Genomic DNA, 26,102 nt, shown 5'->3' on the forward strand with positions numbered 1-26,102 from the left:
CGCTCGTTTAAGGCTGATGCTCGAGCGAGCATCGATCTTTTCGAGTAACTGATTATTCGCCCAAGCAGCATGCTGGGGGGCGGCGGGGAGAGGGGGGAGGGAGAGTTCTCTCTCTCTCCCCCGCAACCCCCACCCCTGCATGGTGCTCGGACGAGTAATCAGTAACTCGAAAAGATCGATGCTCGCTCGAGCATCAGCCTTAAACGAGCGTGCTCGCTCATTTCTAGATAACTACTACCTAATTCGTGGTGCTGTGGAGGCCTTTTCCCACTTATCACTACATGGCCAATAAGACTCCCTATATAAACTGTAAAGTAGTGCTCAAAGGTTAATATACAGGATAAATAATTGCATAATTCTCTACTTACCTATTTTAGTTGCACTATAGATATTTTCAATTGGAAAGACAACACCTAATCCATATAGCAAGACTTTTGCTAGTGCTGGTATAAGTTGAGTAGTTGTGACTAGTATATTTACGCAGTTAGTCCTGTAAGATAGTAAATACCATATATTAATGAATACATGTAGGAATATTACACTTTAATACCTATGAAGGTACATTGCTCAATCGGTTGTATGTACTTAGCAAAATGAAGTTACCTGGAGTGAATTAATGTAAGAGCTTTCAGTGCAAGAGTTAACCATGAATCTGTCAGAGCTTCAATCTCAGCCCTTAGCTGTAACCAGGCTTCCCTCTTTGCTGGGCCAAGCAAACCTGTGATAGCACAAGAAATTTTGCTTATGCAACATTACAGTTGTTCCTTTGAGTTCAATGTATAATAAATTATTCTGGGTGAGTGAGTACCACCACATCTTTGTATAAAACGTTCTTTGAGCATATGACAAAAGCACAATTCAATAACAAAAAAAAGCAGCTAACCCTTAAAGGGGCCGTGCCATCAGGACAAACCCTATACAGTATTAGGGCATCTAAACGTTAAACCCCCATTCCTCCCATTCATAAGCCAGGACGGAGATCTGCCGGCAAGCGGTAGCCATCCATGTATTACAATGAAATGGCTGCAATGTAATGCTACAGGGGAATGAACAACAAGCTGCATCGCTCCCTGACCAAATCAGCTCTATGCTGGGGGTCTCTTCGGCAAGAACAATGGCAAGCAACTGATTGCCGGGGCAGTGGTTGTCTTGGATGACACAAACTCTTCAATTAATTTTCATTCACCACAAAGTCATACATACGGTATTAATTTGAGATAAAGGTGGAAAGTAGCCATAGTGCTATGGCGTGAAGGCATCCATTGATTCAAACAATTAATATAGAAATCTAAGACTGCTGGCAGGCTGACAGGGAAGTCATGAGGGATTTGGGTTCTGTGCTCTATTATTGAAAAGCTCCAATTCTGTTTCAAACAGCATTTTAGGGATTGCTATTTTTCCAATACCCTAATATATTAGTGCAAGTTCACTTTAAAGTGAATTTATACTTTAAATCTAAAACATAAAAACAAGTCTAGTAAATTCAGTATATCGAGAGTAGGAGAATAGAAAACAACTAAGAATTGTCCACAACTGTCTAGCTCCTTGAATAGATTCTTGAAGACCAGCTGAGAATTCGAGCAGGCATGCAAAATGTGTGGAAAACTAATTCATTTCCATGGAATTACCTCCAACATTATTTTTATAGGTATTGTAGATTTCTTTTACTCTTCTATAACGAAAAGCCAATTTTCTCATCCAGTCTACACCACCGCGGACCCCCGTTGCGAGGCAGAGGTTTGCACTGGTCGCTGCTGCTGGAAACCCATCTGTCCCAAAGTTATACGTGCTATATTAGTGGGGAAAAAACTTATTAAAGATAAGGTAGACAATATCTGTACAGTGTTTTGTATATTAAGGTGTAGTTTTCAAAGCTTTAGAACTTGAGGAGGTCTATTTTGTAGTCAAATCAGAGCTTAAGAGCCTGTAGATAGAAAATGCTGATAGGGCTCTACTAAAGTCACACCCAAAGTAGGCTGCTGTGGTTACAAAGCCTCCTCTTCTGTTATATAGGCTTGACACATGACCCATTGTAAATATTTAACAAAGAGCAACTGTTTCCTGGCTGTCAATGAAGACAAGAGGCTTCCTTTATGAAAATTAGGGCAGACAAAAAGTGAGGTTGCCTAAATTAACCAGTCAGATCATAGGTTTTATTTTCTATGCTGTACTCGGAATTGATTACCGGTATCTCAGTGGAGGGTATGAACAATGATTCGACTTCTTGCTTACTCACTAGATGAAACGTAACCACCATTGGCCTATCAGTAGTACTGGATGTTAGGGTACTTTTACACTGGGCAACTATCGACCTGAAAAAGTGCTTCAATGACCAATTTTAAGAGATAGTTGTCCCATGTAAATGCGGAACCCAACAGGGTACTGGGTGAGAAATCGCTCATTAGTCGCTAGCAGCTTAACTTCAACTCACTGAAAAGAAGCGACTAATGAATGACTTATCGCTCAGTATAAACAGGCAGTCATTCATCTTTGAACGAATATGTCTGTTCACAGTGAATGGAGGTGTATGGCTGAAAGAGATCTCTGGCCTCCATTCACTGAACAACTATCACACCTGTGTCAATGCACAGAAGCAATAATCGATCCGTGTAAAAGTACCCTTACATGGGCCAACTATTGGATAAAAAAAATTGCTTAAATAAGTGTTTTTAAGTTATAAATGTCCCATGCAAATGTGGGACCTAACAAGGTACTGAGTGAGAAAGCACTCATTAGTTGCTAGTACCTTCTTTTGAAGTGACTAGTGAGCGAGCTCTCACTCAATATAAACAGGCAGTCGTTTATCTTTGAATGACTGCCTGTTCACAATAAATGGAAGAGGTGGCCAGTAGACATCTACGGTATGCTCCATCGCCATTCACTGAACTATTATCGCTGCTGTGTGAAAGCACAGCAGCAATAGTTGTTCCATGTGAAAGCACTAGAGATGAGCGAGCACGCTCGTTTAAGGCTGCTACTCCATTGAGTCTTATCGAGTAACTGTGTGCTCGCCCGAGCAGCATGCGGAGAGGCGGTGGGGGAGCGAGAGGGATCAGGGGAGATCTCTCTCTTCCCCTGCTGCTTCCCGCCCCGCCCCGCTCTGGCCCCCGCCACTCCCCCACATGCTGCTCGGGCAAGTACACAGTTATTCGATAGGACTGCTACTCATGCTCGCTCATCTCTAGAAAGCACCCTTAGATTGCTCATGTGATACAATGACACGGTTTAAAAACTGTGGTATAAAAAATAACACAACAAGTGTCAAAGGACTGTTCATAATTTACCGATCATGCCATGTCAGTCTACCCATAGCAAAACCAGATACTGATCTGTCATTGGCTATCCTATTTGAATAAACCTTCACAATCAGCCAATTCTAATAATTTGGCATGATCATCATTTTTTAATATGACTTTCATCTCAAACATCTGGGCTGCTTTAACAAGGAGGAGCTAGCACAAGATATTGTTAGCCAACTACAAACTTTGTATAATTGCATTAGAAAAATAAACTTTAGATTCCATTGTCACGGGCAACACCCTATTGACTTTCATTTTATATTTAAGGTGGGAATTGAATGCCTTCCACAAGCAATTTCTATACATTATCACTAGGTTTATTTTCACATTATGGCCACTCGAATTTATTACAAAAGCTTATGCTTACCTCAAATCTTGTCCATTGTCATCTGATGATACATCATCTATATGAACTTGGTCACATTCCTACAAGAAGACCGAAATCATAAACTTTTACTGCGTCTGCCACTTAACACGAACAAGTAGACAATTAATATCTCCATCTTGAAATGTTATTTCATGTCTTTTAAAGCCGTAGGTGGCGGCCTTGTAAAATATCCACTTTACATTTTAAGTACCTTCCAAAAAGTTAGCTGTCATTACTTTTTACTGACCTCCAAATCATTCTCAATATTTACTAAGCTGCTAAGAATAATTAGTAAATGCACTTCATAACAGTCTCCTTACTTTTTAAGGTACTTTAAATATTGTACTGTTTCAAGCTGACACAGCCAGTACTTAGCTTAACTGAAACCAGACATTGTCAGTAATGTAACATGCTACAAAAATTAAACCCGATGGAAACCGCCAATGAAATTATGACCTCTGATTGCTGTTGAGCCACACACTAACACAGCCTGGGGCCAATGTTTCTGAACAGTGTACACCAAAAAATCTGTTACTAGTTTTCCATTTATTTGAGACTTGTGAGTTTTATTTATTTTGCCTTGGTTAAATAGAAAAAAAATAAGAGTGTTCAGATTCAGAAAATATGAAATCCGAAAAGAGCAGATCAGACCAACTTTTTTTTTTTTTTTTTTACTTTAAAGGTATCTGCTACTTGGGGAGCTTATACAAAAGAGCCTTGTTACTAGTCTTCTTAAAGTCGAAAATCATATGCAAATTACAATTAGAGCAATTTACTGGAAGGAATTCTCATTAATTTGTACGAAGGTTCACATGATTCAATAGAAGCTCACAGGCACAATCATTTAGGTGTTTATTTACAAATCCTCAGCCAAGTGCTTGTATTACAGAGCTACTTACAGTGAATGTGACTTCGGGGTTTTTGCCATCCAATGCTATTGTGGAATGACTGACAATAAAACCTTATGTTGACATTCCACATACAGGAAACCAAGGAATGCCTAGCATCCAGGCATACCGAGAGAGCCAACAATTGCAAATGACACACTCTATTCTCATATATCACAACGGCTTAGAGAAAAAAATTACATGCCGAACAAAGTTTAATATCAGTTGTCATGCTGGTAGATTATTTCTTGAGTTTTAGAAATGTGTGACAAACAAGCAAGGAACTGTTTTCGTCAAGTAATATATTTTCAGGAATTCTAAAGCGCATGCTACTACACAAATAACCCCCCCCCCCCATCCCATTCTATGAGACTGACCTTAGATTGCTACATAATTATATGATGATCTCAGTTCAATGGAAACTAAAAAGTGGTATTAATGCTAAAGTTGTAAATACAGTCAATGAAATTGTCTCATGTCTTCATTTAGAAGTTGCTTGTTTGAATAGAAAACTGATGCTCTTTGGATAAGAGCTCATTCACATTTGTGTGGAGGTTCTGTTAAAATACAGAAAAAAAAACTGAGAAGCGCTATTTTTTCCAGTAAAACGCCAGACACTTTAACAGAAGCCTTTTGGACCCCATTACAGTCCTTGGGGAATGTCCGGTGCCATTGGTGTCTGGCATATGACAACAAGATTAATTTCCTTGTTCTAATGGGGAGCAAAACAATGGAAAGTTATAACTACAAGAAGCACTGATGTGAACCAAGATTAGTTGGACATCTACAGCAATGCTACATTTTTATGTAGAAGTGGAAAATCAGTTGCTACAAAACCCATTCCACCATTTACTGTCTATTTAAGGTAGATTGAGTAATAGAACAGTAAGGAAATATCCATTGCAAACCGGAAACATTATGTTGCCTGATTTAAATAAAGATATAATGTGTCGTTACATTATTATTAACTGGCGACATTTGTTTTATATGGAGCTTTCTTAGCATATCATTAAATCTGGGGTCCCATATATAAGTTATGTCCAGCCAGTGGTTTTACTCCAGAGCTAGATGCATTTATATACTTCTTGCATTAGTTTATTCTCCTAAAGTATTCTGAGACATGTTAGCCCCTGCAATGTGGCTCATGAGAACAGGGGAACCAGTCAAGGCTAGCTCTATCTTTTTTTATGGTCTTTGTGAACCTTCCATCACGTTGTTCACAGTCAAAGTAGTCTATAGAAGAATCATTGAGCAGAATAGAAGTGCAAAAAATATTTTCACATCCAAAGGATGCCTCTTTATTAGATCCACATGAAGACAACGTTTGGCCACAACTCTTGGCCTTCGTCGAGTTGTGGCCGAAACGTTGTCTTCATGTGGATCTAATAAAGAGGCATCCTTTGGATGTGAAAAATATTTTTGCACCTATATGCTGCTCAATGATTCTTCTATAGACTACTTTGACATTTGATCCTTGGTCTGGATACTGGATTGAGCGTGCAGTTCTGTCAAGCTTCCCATTCGAGGAGGGCCATTGTGTGCTGCTAACTACTTTATTTACTGCATTGTTCCCAGTCAAGTGGGGGTAATAGTATACCATATTTTTCGTTCTATTAGACGCACTGGTATATAGGAGGCACCCCCGGTTTAGAGCGGGAAAATAGGGGAAAAAAAATTTGAACTCACCCAGGGACAGCACAGGGTTAGTGCCGGGCGATGGAGCAGAGAGAGCAGCAGAGGTCTGAAAAACCGGCACTCCATATCACAGTGGTGCTTGTGTGCAGCAGGAGGAAGGAAGGAAGCCGTTTGGTGGAGGCTGGGAGCAGCAGTAGTACCCGCCGGCGCTTACGACCAATCAAAGGTATGTATGGGCGGCAGTAGGGAGGAGACTGGTCGCACATTTGTTCGTGTGTTCGCAAGTTTAACACTCAATCATGCTAACTAAATCGTGTTTGCGCGTTAAATTCACGATTGCGCTGAAAATGGCGATCGGAACAAATTTTTTGGCACATTCGCTCTATAACGCACAGCCACTCCCCCCCCCCCCCCGCTTTGGAGGGGGAAAAAGTGCGACTTATAAAGCTAAAAATTCGATAAGTGGTTTTTTTTTCTACAAAGGAATGGAGTAAAGAATGGCAACAACCATTGGGCTATCCTACCATGGTATGGCGGGATGTTAAATGTAAGAATCAACACAAACAGAGGGGAATGTTTTGATCTTTGCCATAGAGCTCCCATAACTTTACACACACCACTGCTATAAAAAAATATTTTATTTTATTCCAAGATAGAGAATTCATTCATGTAACACATAAAGAAAATTAAACTGTCAGCAACAAATACATTAAATGTGAAGGTACACAAAAGCCATGGCTGCAATAAATACAGAAACCGAAACACATGCCTCAGCACTCATACACATCTAATATCTGAAGAAAATTATTGTTTATACTAACCCCATAAAAAGGCACGGTTCACAGCAATCTCACTCACTGATATATAACCAACTGAACTGAAAACAAAAGTACAGCTACCAATTGTCCAATTTCTTGAGAAACTTTCATTTAGAACTTCCAACCATGACAGCAACGCTTAGCTCACGCTTAACACACTGTTATTCTCTTATCCATCAATGCAGCATAAATATTTAACGTGCAGTTGATTTGCCTTCTGTGTACAATAACTATCGCTCTACAACCTGGAGTTTGACTTCTTTCCAGAAACAGTGAGTTCAGATTTTAGTGTTTCCTAAAAGTAGCATAAAATGTGTACAAATATTGAATCAAAAAGTGCCCGTAAAATACACAATTTAAATATCGCTTCAGAGATGTTACAAGCAGATATTCTGCATTACCAACGCCTTCTGAAGAGTTGGCCGTTTTAGAGTAGATTTTTCGATAGGGGGAGGGAGGTTGGAGTCGAAGAAAAACTCAAACCAGCTGTTCTGTAACAGAATTAAACAGTGACCCTCAACCTCACTTTTAAAACATCTATTTTCCAGCCACCCTTCTCTCAGCGAGCAGCAAGACCCAAGGAGGAAAAGACTTTGACCCTCTAACCTTTTACTCCTCTCTTGAGGTCAACTGTTCTAGATAAGCGAAAAAGGATTATGAGGCCTTGGATGAGAGCTCTAAAAGAAAAAAATGGAAATAAAATACTGGCCGCAGAGTACGAAGACGTCTTAAATTATATGTTTTTTTCTAAGACGTCTTAAATTATACATTTTTTTCTAAGCCGTTTAGCTCTGATTTACTAAATTACATTCTAACTCGGATTTTTTTTTATCCATGAAGTACCTATCCAATAGCTGTATCCGTGTATGCAATGTCCCATCTGTAAATATACAGTAGGAGAAATGATCAAAAATGTCTATTTATGGTGGTCATGGTCATCATAAACAATTGTAATGATTAATGGATACGTCTAGGAAACATTACGGAATTAAAAAGTCAGAATAGTTTGCAGACTAGGAAGATCGTCTTAGAACATGATGGAATTGTATCTTCTCTAAGAATGAGGCTCCTGAAAAAGGTAGCGGAATGAATGTCGAGGTGCTAGAACGGTTCTGCTAAGCCCTAATGCAATGCCTATCTATGTCAGTTTAGTTGTTGTCCTCATTAATATTCATTTACTGTTCATGAGTGAAGTCCATTCTAGATATTTGTGTTCATCTATACATTTTCACGATTTTTGTATATTCTTGACTGATGGTTTTTGTAATTATTAGGGCATTTCCGTAATAATATTCGCTAGGATATATGTAAAAGTAATTGCAATCTTTGACATCGTGTTGAACGGGCAGAACTTTTTTTTATTGAATTGCGATTGTGGTTTTGTGCAATTTTTTATGGTTAAATGAATAATATCGATGAACATTTTTAACCCTTTCCAATCCACTGTCTGATGTCTGAAGACATTCTAATTGAAGGCTCTACAGCTCCGATGTCGGAAGACGTCCGGCAGGGTATTCTTACTGTATATTACTAGCCGCTCTGTTGTCGGGGGCCTTTTCAGCATGTCCCATATCACAGTACTGGCTCTAGCCAGCAGATGGCACCATTGTATAATGGCAGAAAGAGAAAGCCCCCTAGGAAACCCTGAATCCAAAATTGGATTGCAAAGGGTTAATACATTTTTTGAGGATTGGATTTGGTACATATAAAGGAAAGCCTCGAAATATGAAGCAGTAGGTTTTATATTTTAATTTTAAGTAACAGAACAGTGGTCAAAGGAAGCAATCAAAATTGAAGGCATGCTGGTTCTTAAGATGGCCTCCTATAAAATAAAGTATCCAATTCTCTACTAACAATATGCCGGTGGGAGCAATTGCCATTCTAGACGGGGTTACCACAGCTGTGATTTTTCTTTTGGCCAGATAGCATCTCTCAATAGCATATTGGGTATTTAAGTTTGGACCCCCTGAATGGAGGTGTTTTGTTGTGTACAGCTGCACCCACCAACTGACTATTATTAACAAATCTTAGCAAATCAACCTCTTATATATTACTATCCTGGTAATATAATCTCTTAGTCACACGGGCGTTTTTTCGCGCGATTTGCGGATCGCATGACGGATGCACATCCGCAAATCGCATGACCGATGCCCGAAAATTGCCCGAAAATCTGCTCCTAGCCGCGTTTCATTAGAAACGGGCCGGAGCTGTCCAGCGCATTGCATTCAATGGAGCCGGCAGTAGAGCCGGCTCCATTGAAAGCAATGCGCTGCGGGCGAGTGTGGGATGAATTGTCGGGAAGGGCTTAAATATATAAGCCCTTCCCTGCAATTCATCCAGAAAAGTGTTAAAATAAAAAAAATATATATACTCACCTGCTCCCGGCAGCCGGAGTTCCGCGCGGCCGGCCTGCAGTGGGTGTGAAGGGGGTGTGAGTCAGACCTGCCCCCTGATTGGCTCAGCGCTGAGCCAATCAGAGGCAGGTCTCACTCACACCCATTCATGAATTCATGAATGGGTGTGAGTCAGATATATATTTAAGCCCTTATATATTTAAGCCCTTCCCGACAATTCATTCAGCGCTGTCCGGCAGCCCATTGCTTTCAATGGAGCCGGCTGTATTGCTGGCTCCATTGAATTCAATGGGCAAACATCGTTCTTCTCTTCCACAGCTGTTACAGCTATGGCAGAGAAGAATGATTTGTCTTCTATATGTTCTCAATGGGGTCGGCGCTGCTGCCGCCGGCCCCATTGAGCGCATATAGAGAAGAGAACAGGAATCGCAGATCGCAGATAGGTGCGATCTGCGATTTCTGTTCTATAATTTATCGTACAAGCGCATAAAAAGCGCTCATGTGTCCGATACCATTGCAAGCAATGGTTTTAAAAAATCGCCGGACGCATGCGCATGCGCAAATCACACGAAAAAACGCCCGTCTGACTAAGGCCTAAGAGTGTTAAAGAGGTTATCTCATCAAGACAATACCTGTCCATGTGCCCCTATCATGGAATATGAACATACCCCTGCTTGGAAACTATGTCTATGAACCAGAGTGGAGACAGCTCCTCTGTAAAAGTAGGTTCTACTCTGGTGGACTCCAGCCATCCTTGTACTACATGGACAGCCATTCATGTGAATATCTGCCATATAATACTATACGCCTGACGAGGCAACTTCCCCTGACATTAAAGGGGTTGTCCCGCGCCGAAACGGGTTTTTTTTTTCAACAGCCCCCCCGTTCGGCGCGAGACAAACCCGATGCAGGGACCTAAAAAAAAATCCACACAGCGCTTACCTGAATCCCCGCGCTCCGGTGACTTCTTACTTACCGGTTGAAGATGGCCGCCGGGATCTTCTCCCTCCGTGGACCGCAGCTCTTCTGTGCGGTCCATTGCCGATTCCAGCCTCCTGATTGGCTGGAATCGGCACGTGACGGGGCGGAGCTACACGGAGCCGCTCTCCTGCACGAGCGGCCCCATTCAGAAAAGAAGAAGACCCGGACTGCGCAAGCGCGTCTAATCTGGAGATTAGACGCCGAAAATTAGACGGCACCATGGAGACGGGGACGCTAGCAACGGAACAGGTAAGTGAATAACTTCTATATGGCTCATAATTAATGCACAATGTACATTACAAAGTGCATTAATATGGCCATACAGAAGTGTATAGACCCACTTGCTTTCGCGGGACAACCCCTTTAACTATCTACATGGTAGGCAATTGTGGGACCGGGGTGGTGGTGGTGGGGAGATAATCACCACATTGGCTACATGTTGAAAGGAAAACTCTCTAATGAGACAACTAATTAAATAATAAATACTGGAGATGACCATGAAACAGGGTAGAACGGTAGTCTTGGGTGTCAGACAAGATAAATGTAGACTACCTGAGTTAATTAAAAGCACATTCTATGAAGTGGCCATCATCAATATCACATTAAGGGCTCCTGCACACTTACGGTTTTTTTGCGCCTCTTTTTTCGCGCAATATCGCTGCGTTTTTTTCACGCGATTGTCAATGAGACTTTCTAATGATAAAAATGCATCACACAAAAATTGCAAAGCACCAACTTGCGATGCGTTTTTAACATTAGAAAGTCCCGTTGACAATCGCGTGCATAAAAACACAGCGATATCGCGTGAAAAAAACGCGCAAGAAAAACGCAAGTGTGCATGAGCCCAAAATTTGATAAGGATTCACCTAGAATGCATTTATAATTATATAGGTTGAACCTACGTACTTTTATTTCTTCCCATGAATGCACTCTTAGGTTTATTAGTGAAACGTTCAATGGAACATCTTCACTCAATACATTAACCCTTTCCAATCCACTGTCTGACGTCTAAAGACATTCTGATTGAAGGCTGTACAGCTCTGATGTCGGAAGACGTCCAGCAGGGTATTATTACTGCAGATTACTGGCCTCTCTGTTGTTGGGGGGCCTCTCCAGCATGTCCCATACCACAGTACTGGGTCTAGCCAGCAGATGGCGCCAATGAATAATGGCAGAAAGAGTAAGCCCCTTTGGAAACCCTGAATCCAAAATTGGATTGCAAAGGGTTAAGTAACAATTTAGTTACTTATTTATTCTTACAATATCAAAGAATGAATCTTTCCATCCAATGTCTGTTCGGAATATGTTACTAGCATGAAAGGTTGCCCATGCGCTATTTCACTGTCTATTTAAGGTAAATTGAGTAATAGAACAGTAAGCAAATATCCTTTGCAAAACAGGAAACATTAGATTGCCTGATTTCAATAAAGATAAAATGTATCATTACTTTATTATTAGCTGGCAACATTTGTTTTCTGTAGCTTTCTTGACATATCATTAAAGCTGGGGTCCCATACATAAGTTGTGTCCAGCCAGTGGTTTTACTCCAGAGCAGGGGTGTAGCTATAGGGGATGCGATTGCAGCCAGGCCCAGGAGCCTTAGGGGGCCTATAAGGCCTCTCCTTCCATACAGGGAGCCCAGTACTATAAATAAAGCATTAAAGCTGGGGTCCCATACATAAGTTGTGTTCAGCCATTGGTTTTACTCCAGAGCAGGGGTGTAGCTATAGGGGATGCGATTGCACCCGGGCCCAGGAGCCTTAGGGGGCCTATAAGGCCTCTCCTTCCATACAGGGAGCCCAGTACTATAAATAAAGCATTAAAGCTGGGGTCCCATACATAAGTTGTGTCCAGCCAGTGGTTTTACTCCAGAGCAGGGGTGTAGCTATAGGGGATGCGGTTGCAGCCAGGCCCAGGAGCCTTAGGGGGCCCATAAGGCCTCTCCTTCCATACAGCCCAGTACTATAAATAAAGCATTATAGTTGGTGGCTCTGGTACAGATTTCCCATTGGGACCCAGAGGCTTCATGTTATGTCTCTGCTCCAGAGCAATACGCATTTTGATGCACTTTTTGCATTGATTTGGCATCCATAGCGGGGTAGGAAAATTGTTGCAGTCAACATTTTTATGTTTGGCACAGAGTGGCTATTGGCATTACAACTGATGCATTGGATGATGTCACGAACTGTCCCAATGGAATTATATTGATCACTATAGCACCAGAAGAAAAATAAAACCAAATAACTGGGTATATGGGAACCTGGCCTACCTCTGTGTGACTGCTGCTGAGATGCTAAGGAAGATGCTTCCAGATCTCGTCCAGCCTGTTAACATGCCCTCATTGTCACTGCAGATAACTCTGCACATATTTACCTTTAGCTACTGCATGACCTGCTTATCTTTCATCTGATAATGAGACTATTATGCAAATGTCCTTATTTGCTTCTCATTGTAAAGGAACTGCCAGTTGTGTTTGCTCACAGCAAGACAGTGAAGAATCTTAAACAGCTCTAATTGTCAACAGCTTGCAATCTTCAATTAATGGACACAGCTCTTTGAGACTTGATTAAATGTTTAGGGAAGTAGCTGTAGGGGACTAATCTTCACTTTATCACATAGCATGTCATTGCTGACACTTTGGCTGTGTACAAATTAGAAACTAGACTAAATTCACACCGTCTATGGTGCATTGTCTGGGTATATATCAGGAAAATCTACCAAAGTACTGTATATGTTGATGTGCCTGTCGTCTTTAATGGGCAAACATATACAAAAAAAGTGACTTTTGGCATAAATTTTGCTGGGAAATGACAGGTTTCTGCAGCCACAACTGTACTGAAAAATACACTCTTTTCACTATAGTTCCATACGTCTGGGTATTTGTTTAGCTGAACCACTACACATGGTCCCACCAACATTAATGCCGAACTAGGTGACCATATCCGTTAGAGCAATCATTGTACATATACTGCCATTTTAATGCAATTTTGATTACAGCAGCATACTTAATAGAAATGTTGAACGAGTAACATTTACATTTACCAGTAATTAGAGATGAGCGAGTATACTCGCTAAGGCACATTACTTGAAGGAGTAGTGCCTTAGCCGAGTATCTCCCCGCTCGTCTCTAAAGATTCGGGGGCGGCGGGGGAGAGCGGGGAGGAACGGAGGTGAGATCTCTCTCTACCTCTCTCCCCCCCCCGCTCCCCCCTACTCCCCGCCGCAACTCACCTGTCACCGGCACCAGCCCCCGAATCTTTAGAGACGAGCAGGGAGATACTCGGCTAAGGCACTACTCGCTCGAGTAATGTGCCTTAGCGAGTATACTCGCTCATCTCTACCAGTAACGCAAACTGTAATGATAATTTTAATGCACCATAGAGATGAGCAATCTTTTCAAAAGTTTGTTTTGGTCTGAATTAGTTCTAACCGGACCTTTACCAATAAGGTGGATCCCAGCCAAACTGTGGTAGAGCCTCCTCTTCTTCTGTGGCTCATCGCTGTTGTTTTGCAGTGCTGGGGTCCTAGGTTCAAATCTGACAACATGTGTATGAAGTTTGTATGCTTTGCCTGAGTTTAATCATAATCACCTTTATTTAACTCCATGCAGATGTTGCCCTTGGTTAGATTTCAACCTAAGACCCCAGCACTGTAAAGCAATAATTCTAACTGCTGAGCTACAGGAGAAGAAGAGGCACCATCACCACCTTTACTTCTTTGGCCAGTACAAACCACCTGATGTTCTGGTTTGCTGTGAACTGAACTTTTACCAAAGTTTGACCTGAAACAGACTTTGACTGGTTCGATTCATTCAGCACTAATGTGCCTTCAATTTTTATTTCACTTGCAGACTTCACAATAATTGTTATGATTGTTCAGAAATTAAGAATTTGTAAATATTTTTACTAAGGGCCTCTGGTATGCGAACAAGATACAAAAATTATAGAAGTAAGCACAGCAAAATTAACTTGTTTAGGACCAGGCACTGTCAATTTACAGCACCTGGTCCCGGGCTTTAAGCCCTGCCGTATGTAAAATTACGATGGGGATTTAATCCTCCTGACTCTACAATCAATCAGAGACAGGACGGGTTGTCAGCTGTTAGTAACAGCTGATAACCCAGAGGAGAAAGCAGGAGGGGATTTTAACCCTTTTTGTCTTCTCCTTCCCCAAGTACATAGTGTTCAATGAGCGCTGTGTACTAAAAAGTGAAAGCAGAAGTGTAACTTCCAGTACAGGAGCCCGGGGGTCTTGTGACCACCAGGATTCCCTGCTACAGCAGAGCTACAGGGTCCTAGCAGACCCTGATCACCTCTGCCAGTGACTAATATCACTACAGGGGATATTTTTTTCCTGTAACTGGGTCTCCTATGCATGCGGCTCCTATGGATGCCCCAGCTACAGTGGAAAAATGTAAAAAAAAAAAAAAACATGTGAATGTCCCCCAGGAGGTCTTATATGACATTACAGGAGACATAGATAGTAAATAACATAATTACAAATAATCAGTAAATAAAAATTACAAACTACAACAACAATATATACATAAGAAAGAAAATAACCCAAAGCCAATGCCAACCAAAACCATTGCCGTATGCGCCCTGTAAACCCAAACTATACATATTATATATCAAAACGTCCGAAACAAAATGCGAAATCCATTCCCATACTTTTTTTTAGCATATATTTTTTCTAAATTAAAAAAATCACTATAAATATTTTTTTTAAAACATTTTTTTTTAGCTTTTTACCACCAATAAAACAGAAAAAAAACAGAGAAAAAATTCAGTGAAAAAGATATAAAAAAAAAATAGCTCTATATGTCACAGAAAAAAAAAACACTGCAAAAATGTTTTGGTAGCTAAAGGAAAAAAAGGAGGGCAGTAAAACCACCACATGGGTAAAATACCTAAAAAGTGTCTGGTCCTTAAGGTACAAAACAGCCTGGTCCTTAAGGGGTTAACATTAATTTCAGAGTTGATACATGAGTCTTGTGGATTGCTATTCTCATCCCATGGATCTCCCATCCACCAAAAAATAATAAAATGAAGAAACCTATACTTATCGTCTCTAACATAGTTTTCAATTAAAAACAGGACTTGGAAAAACATACCTTAGTCATTTCCTTAAAGGTAATGACCTCTTTGCTTCAGCCATTTTCTGCATACAGAGAAAATATTGGCCTCCAGCTTTTGATCAACAACTTCCAGGAAGATAAATCTTATAGTTGGAGCTCCTTTGCTAAATGGCTACAAAGAGCTTTATGTTAATGTCTTTATTTTACTATGGGTTTAACGTGTGATTATGAATGTTGACCCAGAGAGGCACAAATTCCAGCAATGATTGTGTGTTAAGGTGAAAAATATAACACCATCTATGATGTAAAAACAAGTTCTATGAAGGGGCTTAACAGCGTTACAATCCTCTAAGTATGATTATTATGGCAAAAATAACACACTTCCACATTTACTCAGTATTCCCAGTTTATCGTGAGAAAACTAACACCGTCCCGAAGCTTAATTGTTTCAATGCCTTATTCTGAAGGGTAAAGCAGAAAGAAAATTCCCTCTAGAAGCTGCAATTTGCGTTTTCTTTTTACATCAGCGAGCCCATTGAGACTAGCTGGAAACGGGCCAGCATACAGGAAATGATCAGTGCATTCTCTGTTCTCTTCATATCTGTCATTAGGCAATTACTTCAACTCTTTCCTTGTCCGTGTTGAATAATAAAGATCCCTGGCTGTATCTGTGAGAACCTGCACTACATTTAAATGTTCAGACTTCTGTTTTCAAAAAGTTTGGTTGCCGTCTAAAAATATAAGAAAATAGAAATATTCTTCACCTATTGCTATACAAATGTGTGATAAATAATGATAGACTATATATTACCCACAGCTCAGGTATTGGGGGCACAGCAGTAGCACTATTGCCTTGCAGGAAAAGGGATCTAGAAATGTAATTTAACCAGGAGCCATATCTTTCTGATGTTGGCATTCTCCTATTTGCATCTGGGTTTTATCTTGGAACTCTAGTTTTCTCTTTGACTATAAAGAATAGTAGCTTAATTGGCTTCCTATAAAGTTAGCTTTAGCACCTAGACTATGTGTGAAGAATTGCAAAACCAAAATCTCAACGGTTGTTCTTCAGCTATACATTTCTTTTAGCCATACATTTCCCTACAGATGAAATGTAATATATGCCTGCCGTTCATATGAGCGGAAGCTGCTCTTACTTATCAGCTCTCCAGAGTATTTTATGTAGGGGCTCTTAAACAGGAACCCCCTTTTATGATGTTGATATGACCTAATAAAACATATGGACATGAGTTGATTTTAGGAAACATCCCCTTTAAAAATGTAAATATTGATGATCTATCCTTAGGATATGCCATCAAAATTAAATTGTCGAGCGTCAAACTCCTGGCACCCCTACTGATCAGCTGTTTGAAGGGTGCTCATTTGAATGCAGTAGCCTCTTCATTGTATATAAGGGACAACATAGGTCATTTTGTTGTGGTGGTGCCAGGTACTGCCACTCAATCCCATTCAAGTGACTGGGAATGAGCAGCATGGCTCCTTCAAACAGCTGATAGAAAAGGGTGCCAGGAGTCAGACCCTCTCCTATCTGGTATTGATAATCGATCCTGAGGACAGCGTCAAAATGGAAAGGATACTTGGGAATAAGGTGCAAGCAGGTAAAATAATAGAGATACACAAGCCCACAGATTTATCCAAAGTCTTTGTCTATTGATAGTACCAGCATAAAAATGTGCATTTTGAAGCAATACACCTCCTCAGTATTTTTGGGGCATAGTATATAGTATATAAGAGGAATGGGGATGGCAAAATATACAAAAACTAATCTTAACAGCCAAATATTTCAAGGGTTGTTGAAATAATAAGTCATGGGGTAGGAGAAAGTAGTGAAAGACAGAAGGAGCACAGGGTTAAAAAAGGGAAATAAAAATGGAAACATAATATCAATTGTAAAATAAGGTCAGTAAATTAAATAATATTTCTAGCTGGGAAATGATTGTATAAATTTATAGTCTATAGGGTGCATATATTGGAGAAAATGCTTCGGGTCAGATAAAGTATGCAAATCATAAAAACATTTAATCGAAACAATCACATAAAATAATTTTAAAAAATCGAATAAAGGCATACAATAAACAACAGGATAACAACTTCCAGATAGAATAAAGGGCTAAAAGGCAAGGAATTGGGGTTGGACTGAACATGTATCATATATATATTAAGAGCACCCCTTATTTCCATTTTGATAACTTCATTACAATGCGACCACCCATGCAGATGTGGCATTAGTCTGAGTTGCCTGTACCAAAGCCTCACAACAAGGGCTAGCTATACTTTGGGGAACACCCCATCACAACCACAAAGAAGTTCAAAACTCCATAGCACCTAATATCAATTCATTTACTATTGGGAATGCTCCACTTTTTTTTTACTTGCTACTACCTATCCGGAGGACAGGTCAGAAAATTCCTAAAAATTTTTAGCCCCACAATGGACAGAGGCTGGTCAATCAATTCTCCCCACAATGCAGTGATATATATTGGTGTTAGTTAAAAATTTTAAAAAAGCAAACAAAATGTTCATAGCATCTGTAGTATTAAATAAAGTTATTATTTTGTATTGAAAGTGTTTATGATAACTACATCGTATGATGAAAACAAGACTCCAAGTAAAAATAAACCATTGTGCACGATATAAATGTAAAAAAAGTTGGAAATTGCTAAACACGAGACAAGAAAGAAAAAAGAATTCAAGATGAGGTTGTAAATGCTCTAAAATTGGATAGCTAAACTGGATTATGGTTTTCAGTTCAAGTCAATTAAATCCTTTGATCAGGAATGAGTGTCTTTAGCCCATCATTATTTTGCCTACTATTCAGAATAAATGCATGTGAAAAAGAGGTGTCCTTAGTTCACAGGATTTCAGCACTAACAGTTGGCAGAGCCTGTCACACCTTGCCCTGAGTATACTTTGTGACCCCTTCATTTTCTCTACTTTCCCACCACAATTACCGAAGAAAGAAAGGTACAGATTACCTGTGGATCCAACACAGGATATAGAGAACAAAGACGTCTTCAAATAGCCAGCATTTTGTTTGACAGTCCAAGAAGGAACAGGTAGGGAACAAGTTTATATTTTGTTTGAGTCACCAAAAATACTTGACAATTTTCAAAAATATTCTTTTTTACAAAAATGTCCCCTAAATATCAAACTTTATAAAGTTTTACACATTTATTAAATCGATTCATTTTCGTTTACCACCCAAAGTGAATCAACTGCAATGTACTGAATCAATATTTTGGCAAATACAGTATATAAATGGCAAACAATAGCACAAACTGTGATAATATATCAGAAGCAGCTATGTAAAGCAATAAAGAGATTTTCAGTAATTTTGCCAGATGTTGAAAGGTTAATGAAATGTATACGGGGCTTTTATGACCCTTAGACAGGGCAATACACCAGTTTTTTAGAGGTTTTGGCGAACCTTTGGTTCGGTTCAAACTAATTTTTTTGAAAAGTTCGGTGAATGGGGCGACCCAAACTTTTCTAGCATTCACTCATCACTATAGACAAATATAGTACAATATTACTTATGTGCTGTGAGTAGAGATGAGCGAGCACGCTCGTTTAAGGCAGATACTCGAGCAAGCATCAGTCTTCTCGGGTAATGCCACCCCCCCCCCCCCCGCATTTGCTTGGATGAGTAATCAGTTACCCGAGAAGACTGATGCTTGCTCGAGTATCTGCCTTAAACGAGCATGCTCGCTCATCTCTGGCTGTGAGCAATGATTCTGTTCTATTCTATTTCACATGACTAGGCTAGACCACATGAAAATACATTATTTAAAATTATACATTTTATTATTTCTCATAAATATTTCATTGTTTACATGGTCTAAATACATTTTGCTGAACACAAATAAAGACAGCATGAGATGCTATAGATGAATATACGAATTTCACCACCTAATGACTACAAATACATTGCAATAAATTTAAGCCACGTAACAAAAAGAATCAAAAATAAGTTCACTACATTAAACAGCCAAGACATATGTAGAGTGCCAAGCATAAAGAAAGCGATGAGCGAATCTATGAAAAATTGCTTCACTGATGATTGAATTTCTTAAAACACAGATTACAATTCTGTGTCTCAAGTATAAATTACATTGGCGTCTGACAGGATGAAATTCAGATCTATATTTCAGATTCCTTTGTCTTATATGGAAAACTAAAATTACCAACTAAAATTGGTAATTTGTCCAATAAGTGGAGCACATTCACTCGTCTCCGGTAAACACTATATGTGCCCGAACACCTTCAACAGTTCTCAGCTGAATGTTTACTTGGCTGACAGCTATTTCTCCTGTTCCCCCATACACATAAATGTTTATGGGTATTGAACATGCTCATTCTTCTTTCCTCTGACATCATCTTTCAAGGAGGAGTCAGAAAGGCCCACATGCATATACAGTAGTCAGCGGGTTTCATCAAAATCAGCGGGTTTAAATGACTTTTACCTAATGCAAATGAGGGACGAAATATAGGTATTCTCCATTTCCCAGCCCATAGAGAATAGAAACTATTTTAACAAGACTCATTTTGCAATGTGCTATTTGGACACACCGAATGTATAGGTAAAATAAGTTGACAACACCTTTGTTATTTATACATGATGTATTGGCAAAAACAGTATTGTAAAACTACTGCAATATGCCATAAAATGCCCGGAGTTGCTGCACACTACTGGTTCCACTAAGGAAGTAAGAATGCTCTAGTTGCATTGCTAGAGGCTGATCACACATTTAGTTTATGTGGGCTTTTGGTGCTCTTCTACCAATAGCTATATCCATACTATTAATGAAGATCATCTTGATTTTGAGAAGATCATTCATAGGGTACTTTTATATGGGACAACTGTCAACACAGGAGCTACAGTCATTCAGTGAATGGAGGCAAAGCAGGCCAGAGATCTCTTCTGACCGTCCACCTCCATTCACTGCAAACAGGTAATTGTTCATAGATTGAATGACTCCTATTTACACTAAAGGCCCATTTACACACACAGATATCTTTCAAAAGATTGAAAGATCAGTGATCGTTTTGCATAAAGTACTAATAGGCACTCATGCTATTAGTACTTTATTAGCTTCATTTGCATGCAAAGGAGCTTCTGGGAGCTGTTACATAGCTCAGCAGAGGTCTGAGCTCCATAATTAGTTCCATTGTTCAGTTAAGGGCTCCCCATGGAGAATTCATCACCATGGACGGCAGACACAGCTTGCGGTCCTGCTTATCAGCTGTTCTGCTGGCAGGGCTGAGAGCTGAGAACAGCTGTAACAATATTATCAGCTACACAGCATGTGGTCCTGCTTATCAGCTGTTCTGCTGAGCAATGGTTTTCAAGCAGAACATTTAAACACAACGATTATCACTCAAAAGATGGCTTTTGAGCAAATTTTGAGCAATAATCTTTTTGTCTAAATGGGCCTTTAGCAAGAAGTCACCCATTACTTGCTTTGTTTCAGTGAGCTGACTATTGCTGCAAAACGCTCAAGTAATTATTCGGGCAATAATTGTCACTTGTAGAGATGAGCGGGCACCCAATTGCTCGGGTCCGCATTATTCGAGTCGAGCTTTTGTAAAATTCGAGAGCTCTACTCGAGTAACGAACCTTATTGACTACAATGGGAGACTCGAGCATTTTTGTATATGGGCCACCAGGTCCCGAGCTTTTTTTTTCTGGGTTCGTGTTCATTCTCTCTCTCTCTCTCTCTCTCTCATCAAGCTCGGCAGAGTATGTTCGCTCAACTCTGGTCACTTGTAAAAGTACCTTTAAGCAATGATTTTTGTTGTAAATCCCAAACATTTTACAGCATTGCTCAATAGCAAATGCTCATTATTAATTGCTCTGTTGAACAGTACATGCAGGACAGCAATCTGAAATTAGGAAAACAGATATTTCACTTTCATTCTATAGTCAAAAGCCTGGATTATCAGATCTGTAGAAGGATTCAAGAACATTTTATAGGATTTTATTGCCCCTCCAACAACAAACAAAACTCAAGACAACTGGTCTTCTCAAAGTGTAGCCTTCATTTCAACAGGTTGCAGCCCAGGGTGTGGAGTTTAATTGTTATGTCAGCACCTCATCTTTGCTCTGCTGTTCTTATCTTATCTCTTCACTTAACCTTCTGCCATGGGGTCATTAAAATACTTTGCTAGTAGTTCACATAAGTGTCTAAAACAGACGCCGAATACAGGCAATCATTTTATACTCTTTTTCTTTGGTGTATCAAGAGAAACTTTTATAAAAAAAAGCCAAATATAAACAAATGCTGAGAGAAATCACATTAAGCCACCCGAATGCCAAAACAGCCATAAGCAATAACACAATTTCTAAAAAACAGAAAGCTGACATTTCAAAAAAGGACATGGCAAGAAAAATGAAATAAGGAGCCTAAGTAAATATTGAGGCTAGTGAGGTTCATATACAAAACATTGGTTGAAGCCTAAACCGTATACATCATAACCACATCAATTTTTAGATATACATTTATTAGCTAAGATATACAAATCTGAAATCGTTGTATGATACATATGCACCCAGCCAATTCTGATGCATCAAATGTGCTCTTAAAAGGGTAGTCTCATAACAGACATTGATGGCATATTGTTAGAACTTGCAATCAGCGTCAATGTTGGCTGTGACCACTGCCAATGGCTGGGAACTGATAGGAAAGCTCCATAACATTTCAGCTTCAGATTTTGCTCAGATTTGTTCAGAGGCCAACTGGTTGACAGTTGACTATAATAGATCTGATATTACGTTGTTCTAGCATACAACAGAGCTTACTAGAGATGAGCAAGCATACTCGCTAAGGGCAATTACTCGAGCGAGCATTGTCCTTAGCGAGTACCGGCCAGCTCGGAAGAAAAGATTCGGGTGCCAGCGGGGGGTGGGGCGGAGGGGAGATCTCTCTCTCCCTCTTCCCCCCCCCCCCCCGCTCCCCCCTGCTCACTCCCACAACTCACTGATTGCAACAGCCCTCCTGTGATAGACAGGCCTGGCACTTGTTTATGCACCTCGTGACCTGCGTAAGATTTCCTACGTCAACTTGGCTCTCTCCTCAAGGAGATACTTTATTCCCCCCACACCCATATTAAAGACCTCTCACCCAGAAAATCAGTACCGTGATCTGTACTGATGAGGAGCAAACTCCCTGAAACAGTCTGTCTGCAGCGGAGTCTCTTTTCCTCCCGGAGATTACTCTGGTTTGGCTTATATCCTTAGTAGGGATGAGCGAGTATACTCGCTAAGGCACTACTCGCTCGAGTAATGTGCCTTGGCCGAGTATCTCCCTGCTCGTCCCTAAAGATTTGGGGGGCCGCCGCAGCTGACAGGTGAGTTGCGGCGGGGAGCAGGGGAGAGTGGGTGGGAGAGAGGGAGAGAGAGATCTCGCCTCCGTTCCTCCCCGGTCTCCCCCGCAGCTCCCCGCCCCGCGCCGACCCCGAATCTTTAGGGACGAGCGGGGAGATACTCAGCTAAGGCACATTAGTCGAGCGAGTATTGCCTTAGCGAGTATACTCGCTCATACCTAATCCTTAGTCATGTTCTCAAGGCCTATTGAAATTTTTGACACTAACTTATAGGGAAGTAAGCTTCCAATAGGTTGGTACTATAGTGATACTTTTCTATGCTCTATTTGCATATGTTTGTCCCAGAGAGCACTGCATGGCCTAACTAAGACTCCCTATGCCAACATGATGCTTTCTTCAAGGAGAAAGTTTAGCCATCAGTTCCATTCCTTTTGAGAGTGAAGAAGCTTGGACTCTAATGTTAGTCCCACCACCACCATCCCTTTCGAAAATACTAACATTTGTTAACATTATGGGGCATGTGGGGAGGATGTGCCCTGCTCAGGTCCACAACATGTAATTGGATGGGTGATGATGCCACATTGAGAGCTCAAATGCTCCATTTCCTTGGGCCCCACAATAGCCAATGGTCTACTTCTGTTTTGCCCTGGGTTAAACCTTTCCAATCCACTATCTGACGTCTGAAGACATTATGATTTAAGGCTGTACAGCTCCGATGTTGGAAGACATCCGTCGGGGTTCTCTTACTGTACATTGCCAGCCTCTCTGCTGTCAGAGCCTATCCAACGTGTCACCTCATGCAGTACTGGCTTTAGCCAGCATATAGCGCTGTTGTATAATAGCAGAAAAAGAGTAAGCCCCCTAGGAAAACCAGGATACAAATTGGATTGGAAAGGGTTAACTTGTCAAGGAAAATACCTGGATGTTTCCTCTTTGTACAGTTCAAAAGTTGCACCAAAATATACTGTATTTTGCGAATTGGTCTTGAAATCTTAATACTTATTACATGCTATAGTCTCTGATGTTTTATCTTTCACTTTAACGGGAACAGTGTTTTTTTACAACACATTATCTACTTTTTAATTTGTCATGTTACAAGAAAGCTGTAATACAACATCAGTCAAAGGAGGAATGTGTATGAAGAGCCAGCAGAACGTGTGAAATGTGGCCCTGCGCACATGTGGTTTTCTGAGAACACAGATCTTGGTTCCAGTTATTGGGATCCTGGACCAGGTTTACGAGGAAATAAAAGGAACTCGGCTCTTACTTACATTAAGAGACATCTGCATTATTGTACTTTGATGTAAAATAGCAGCAAGGAGCCATCAACAGCTACAGTTCAGTTCACTTTTAGTTTTCCAAAACAGAAGGTTTTTCAGACCTTGTGAGGTTTTCTTGTAATGTATTACAAATATCACACAGTGTGCACTACTACCATCTGCACAGCTCTAAAGCACAGACCTGGGCATCATTTTTTTTCTAATCTCCAGCCTCTTCTGTTGGCAATACACATTATATAATAGCCAGCCATTGGTCATCTCCTCCATAAACACGAACACTTGGATTGGTAAAGAGTGCATGCTTATTTCAAAGGGCAGCTATGTGTTTGGCATTGACTTATCTCCCAGAGAAACAAAGGATTTATCATGTTGAACATGCCCAATGCTTTTATGCCCATGCATTTGTGGGGACTACTGGGGTCCTTTTAAATGGCAACATAAATTGGCACAAGCATGCAAGCAGTGGTAATGTAGCAATCATACGTTGTTCCCTTGGCATGAATTACACTGAACAGTGATTGCATAGTTTTGATCGCTCTTTCGAACATGACCGCATCTCTAGTCAAGTCTTCTTCCATTGATTACTTATCAGTAAATCATTACGACACCTGTTTGTATGAAAGGATTTGCAGCAGTTAAACAATGATTTTTAAGGCCCTTTTACACAGGATGATCATCGTTCTGCTCCTTCGAAGCCCGGCGCTTGTTTATTCGTAATCCTCCATAGTCAATACAGCAGCAACAGCCATTTCGATCCTACATGGATACAGCTTGATAAAGATCCATGTAGGATCGAAACGGCTGTTGCTGCTGTATTGACTATGGAGGATTACGAATAAACAATGCGATTATTATAAAGAACATCTGGTGAATATTTATATCTACATACACCACTGTGCTGCTTTTCTATTGAAATTACATGCAAATGAAGATGATACAGTGTTAATGGACATTGGTGTCCATTAACACTTTATGCAAAATGATCACTAAAGCTTTCAATCTTTCAACTGTTTGAAAGATTGTCTTTGCATGTAAATGGGCCATTAGTCACACAATAATCGTGCCATACATAAGAGCCCAATAGTCACATTGTTGCCTGATCCTGCCCAAATTTCCCTAATCAAGTTAGTGTGTGGACAGCTTTAGTATATAAAACCTTACTAAATGCTTATCTTTTCAAAGTCTGATTAGCAACAGTCTATTCATGAATATAGCCCCATATTGATTAAAGAAAGAAAGGGGTCCCTGGCGCCCTTTCTTGTGCAGTTTCAATTTGGTTTTCTAGTTGGAGAGTTATCAAAACTAATGTTTATGGTCCTGTTGTAGATATGGATTGGGCAGCTTGCAGGTATGTGGGGAATCTCAGAGTTCCCATACTCATTAGATAGCCACTGGCCAAATGCTTGTTCTACAGTTATCCTGACTGCCATTTCCATACACGGGCATGCTTGACGTGCCCAAACAGCATGTGTTTTGAATACAAAACATGATAAAGTTGCTTTCATAGGCTTATCTCCTTTGAAATCAAACGATTGGGCAGTTGAAATCCAACTGCCCAATCCTTAAATCCCCCGACATCTGCCATGGGAGATAATTCCATACTTTATCCTGAAGATCTTCAGCAGAACACAAGATGACATTTTCTGCAGACTATATTCAGCAAGAATATCATGCTGATATTGATGTATGCCATATGAATTAAAGCAACCATCCGGTCTTGGACAAACAAAGATGGTTGGACAGCTTCTCTGAGTACATTAGCATGCATCGGTAGTCTAAGACACTACATGCCGCTCCTATTGGCTAGTGCTGCTGACATGGGGAGGACTGGTCAATCAAAGCAGCTTTAGACTAATGATGCCTACTAATGCACAGTCTGCACCAGATAGGCAACTTGGCTGGTGGCTTGCTTTAAAGTCCAACAATAGCTTTGTTAGGTTGTTGGCCACATGTTAAATAAAACTGAGTAGTGTAGCATATTGGATCCTGCAAACAAAACATCTAAAAAAAACTGTCAAGTAAAACTCCACTTTGGACCAACTTTTTCTCAAAATAATTGGGAA

At 40.3% G+C, this 26,102-nt stretch overlaps 1 protein-coding gene across 8 annotated transcripts in view; it reads right to left on the bottom strand.

Moving 5' to 3' along the window:
• EYA1 (EYA transcriptional coactivator and phosphatase 1) overlaps positions 1-26,102 on the bottom strand; it is a 124,185-nt gene that overhangs the window by 9,110 nt on the left and 88,973 nt on the right. For all 8 annotated transcript variants that reach the window (XM_066578565.1, XM_066578573.1, XM_066578571.1 and 5 more), the window contains 4 exons: positions 3,667-3,725; positions 1,629-1,789; positions 604-718; positions 369-490 (listed from right to left, as the gene is read on the bottom strand). In XM_066578565.1, the coding sequence (XP_066434662.1) occupies positions 369-490; positions 604-718; positions 1,629-1,789; positions 3,667-3,725 (457 nt within the window). The remainder of the gene's footprint in view (positions 1-368; positions 491-603; positions 719-1,628; positions 1,790-3,666; positions 3,726-26,102) is intronic.

Source organism: Eleutherodactylus coqui, chromosome 9 (genome assembly GCF_035609145.1).
Source record: "Eleutherodactylus coqui strain aEleCoq1 chromosome 9, aEleCoq1.hap1, whole genome shotgun sequence".
Lineage (NCBI taxonomy): Eukaryota > Metazoa > Chordata > Amphibia > Anura > Eleutherodactylidae > Eleutherodactylus > Eleutherodactylus coqui.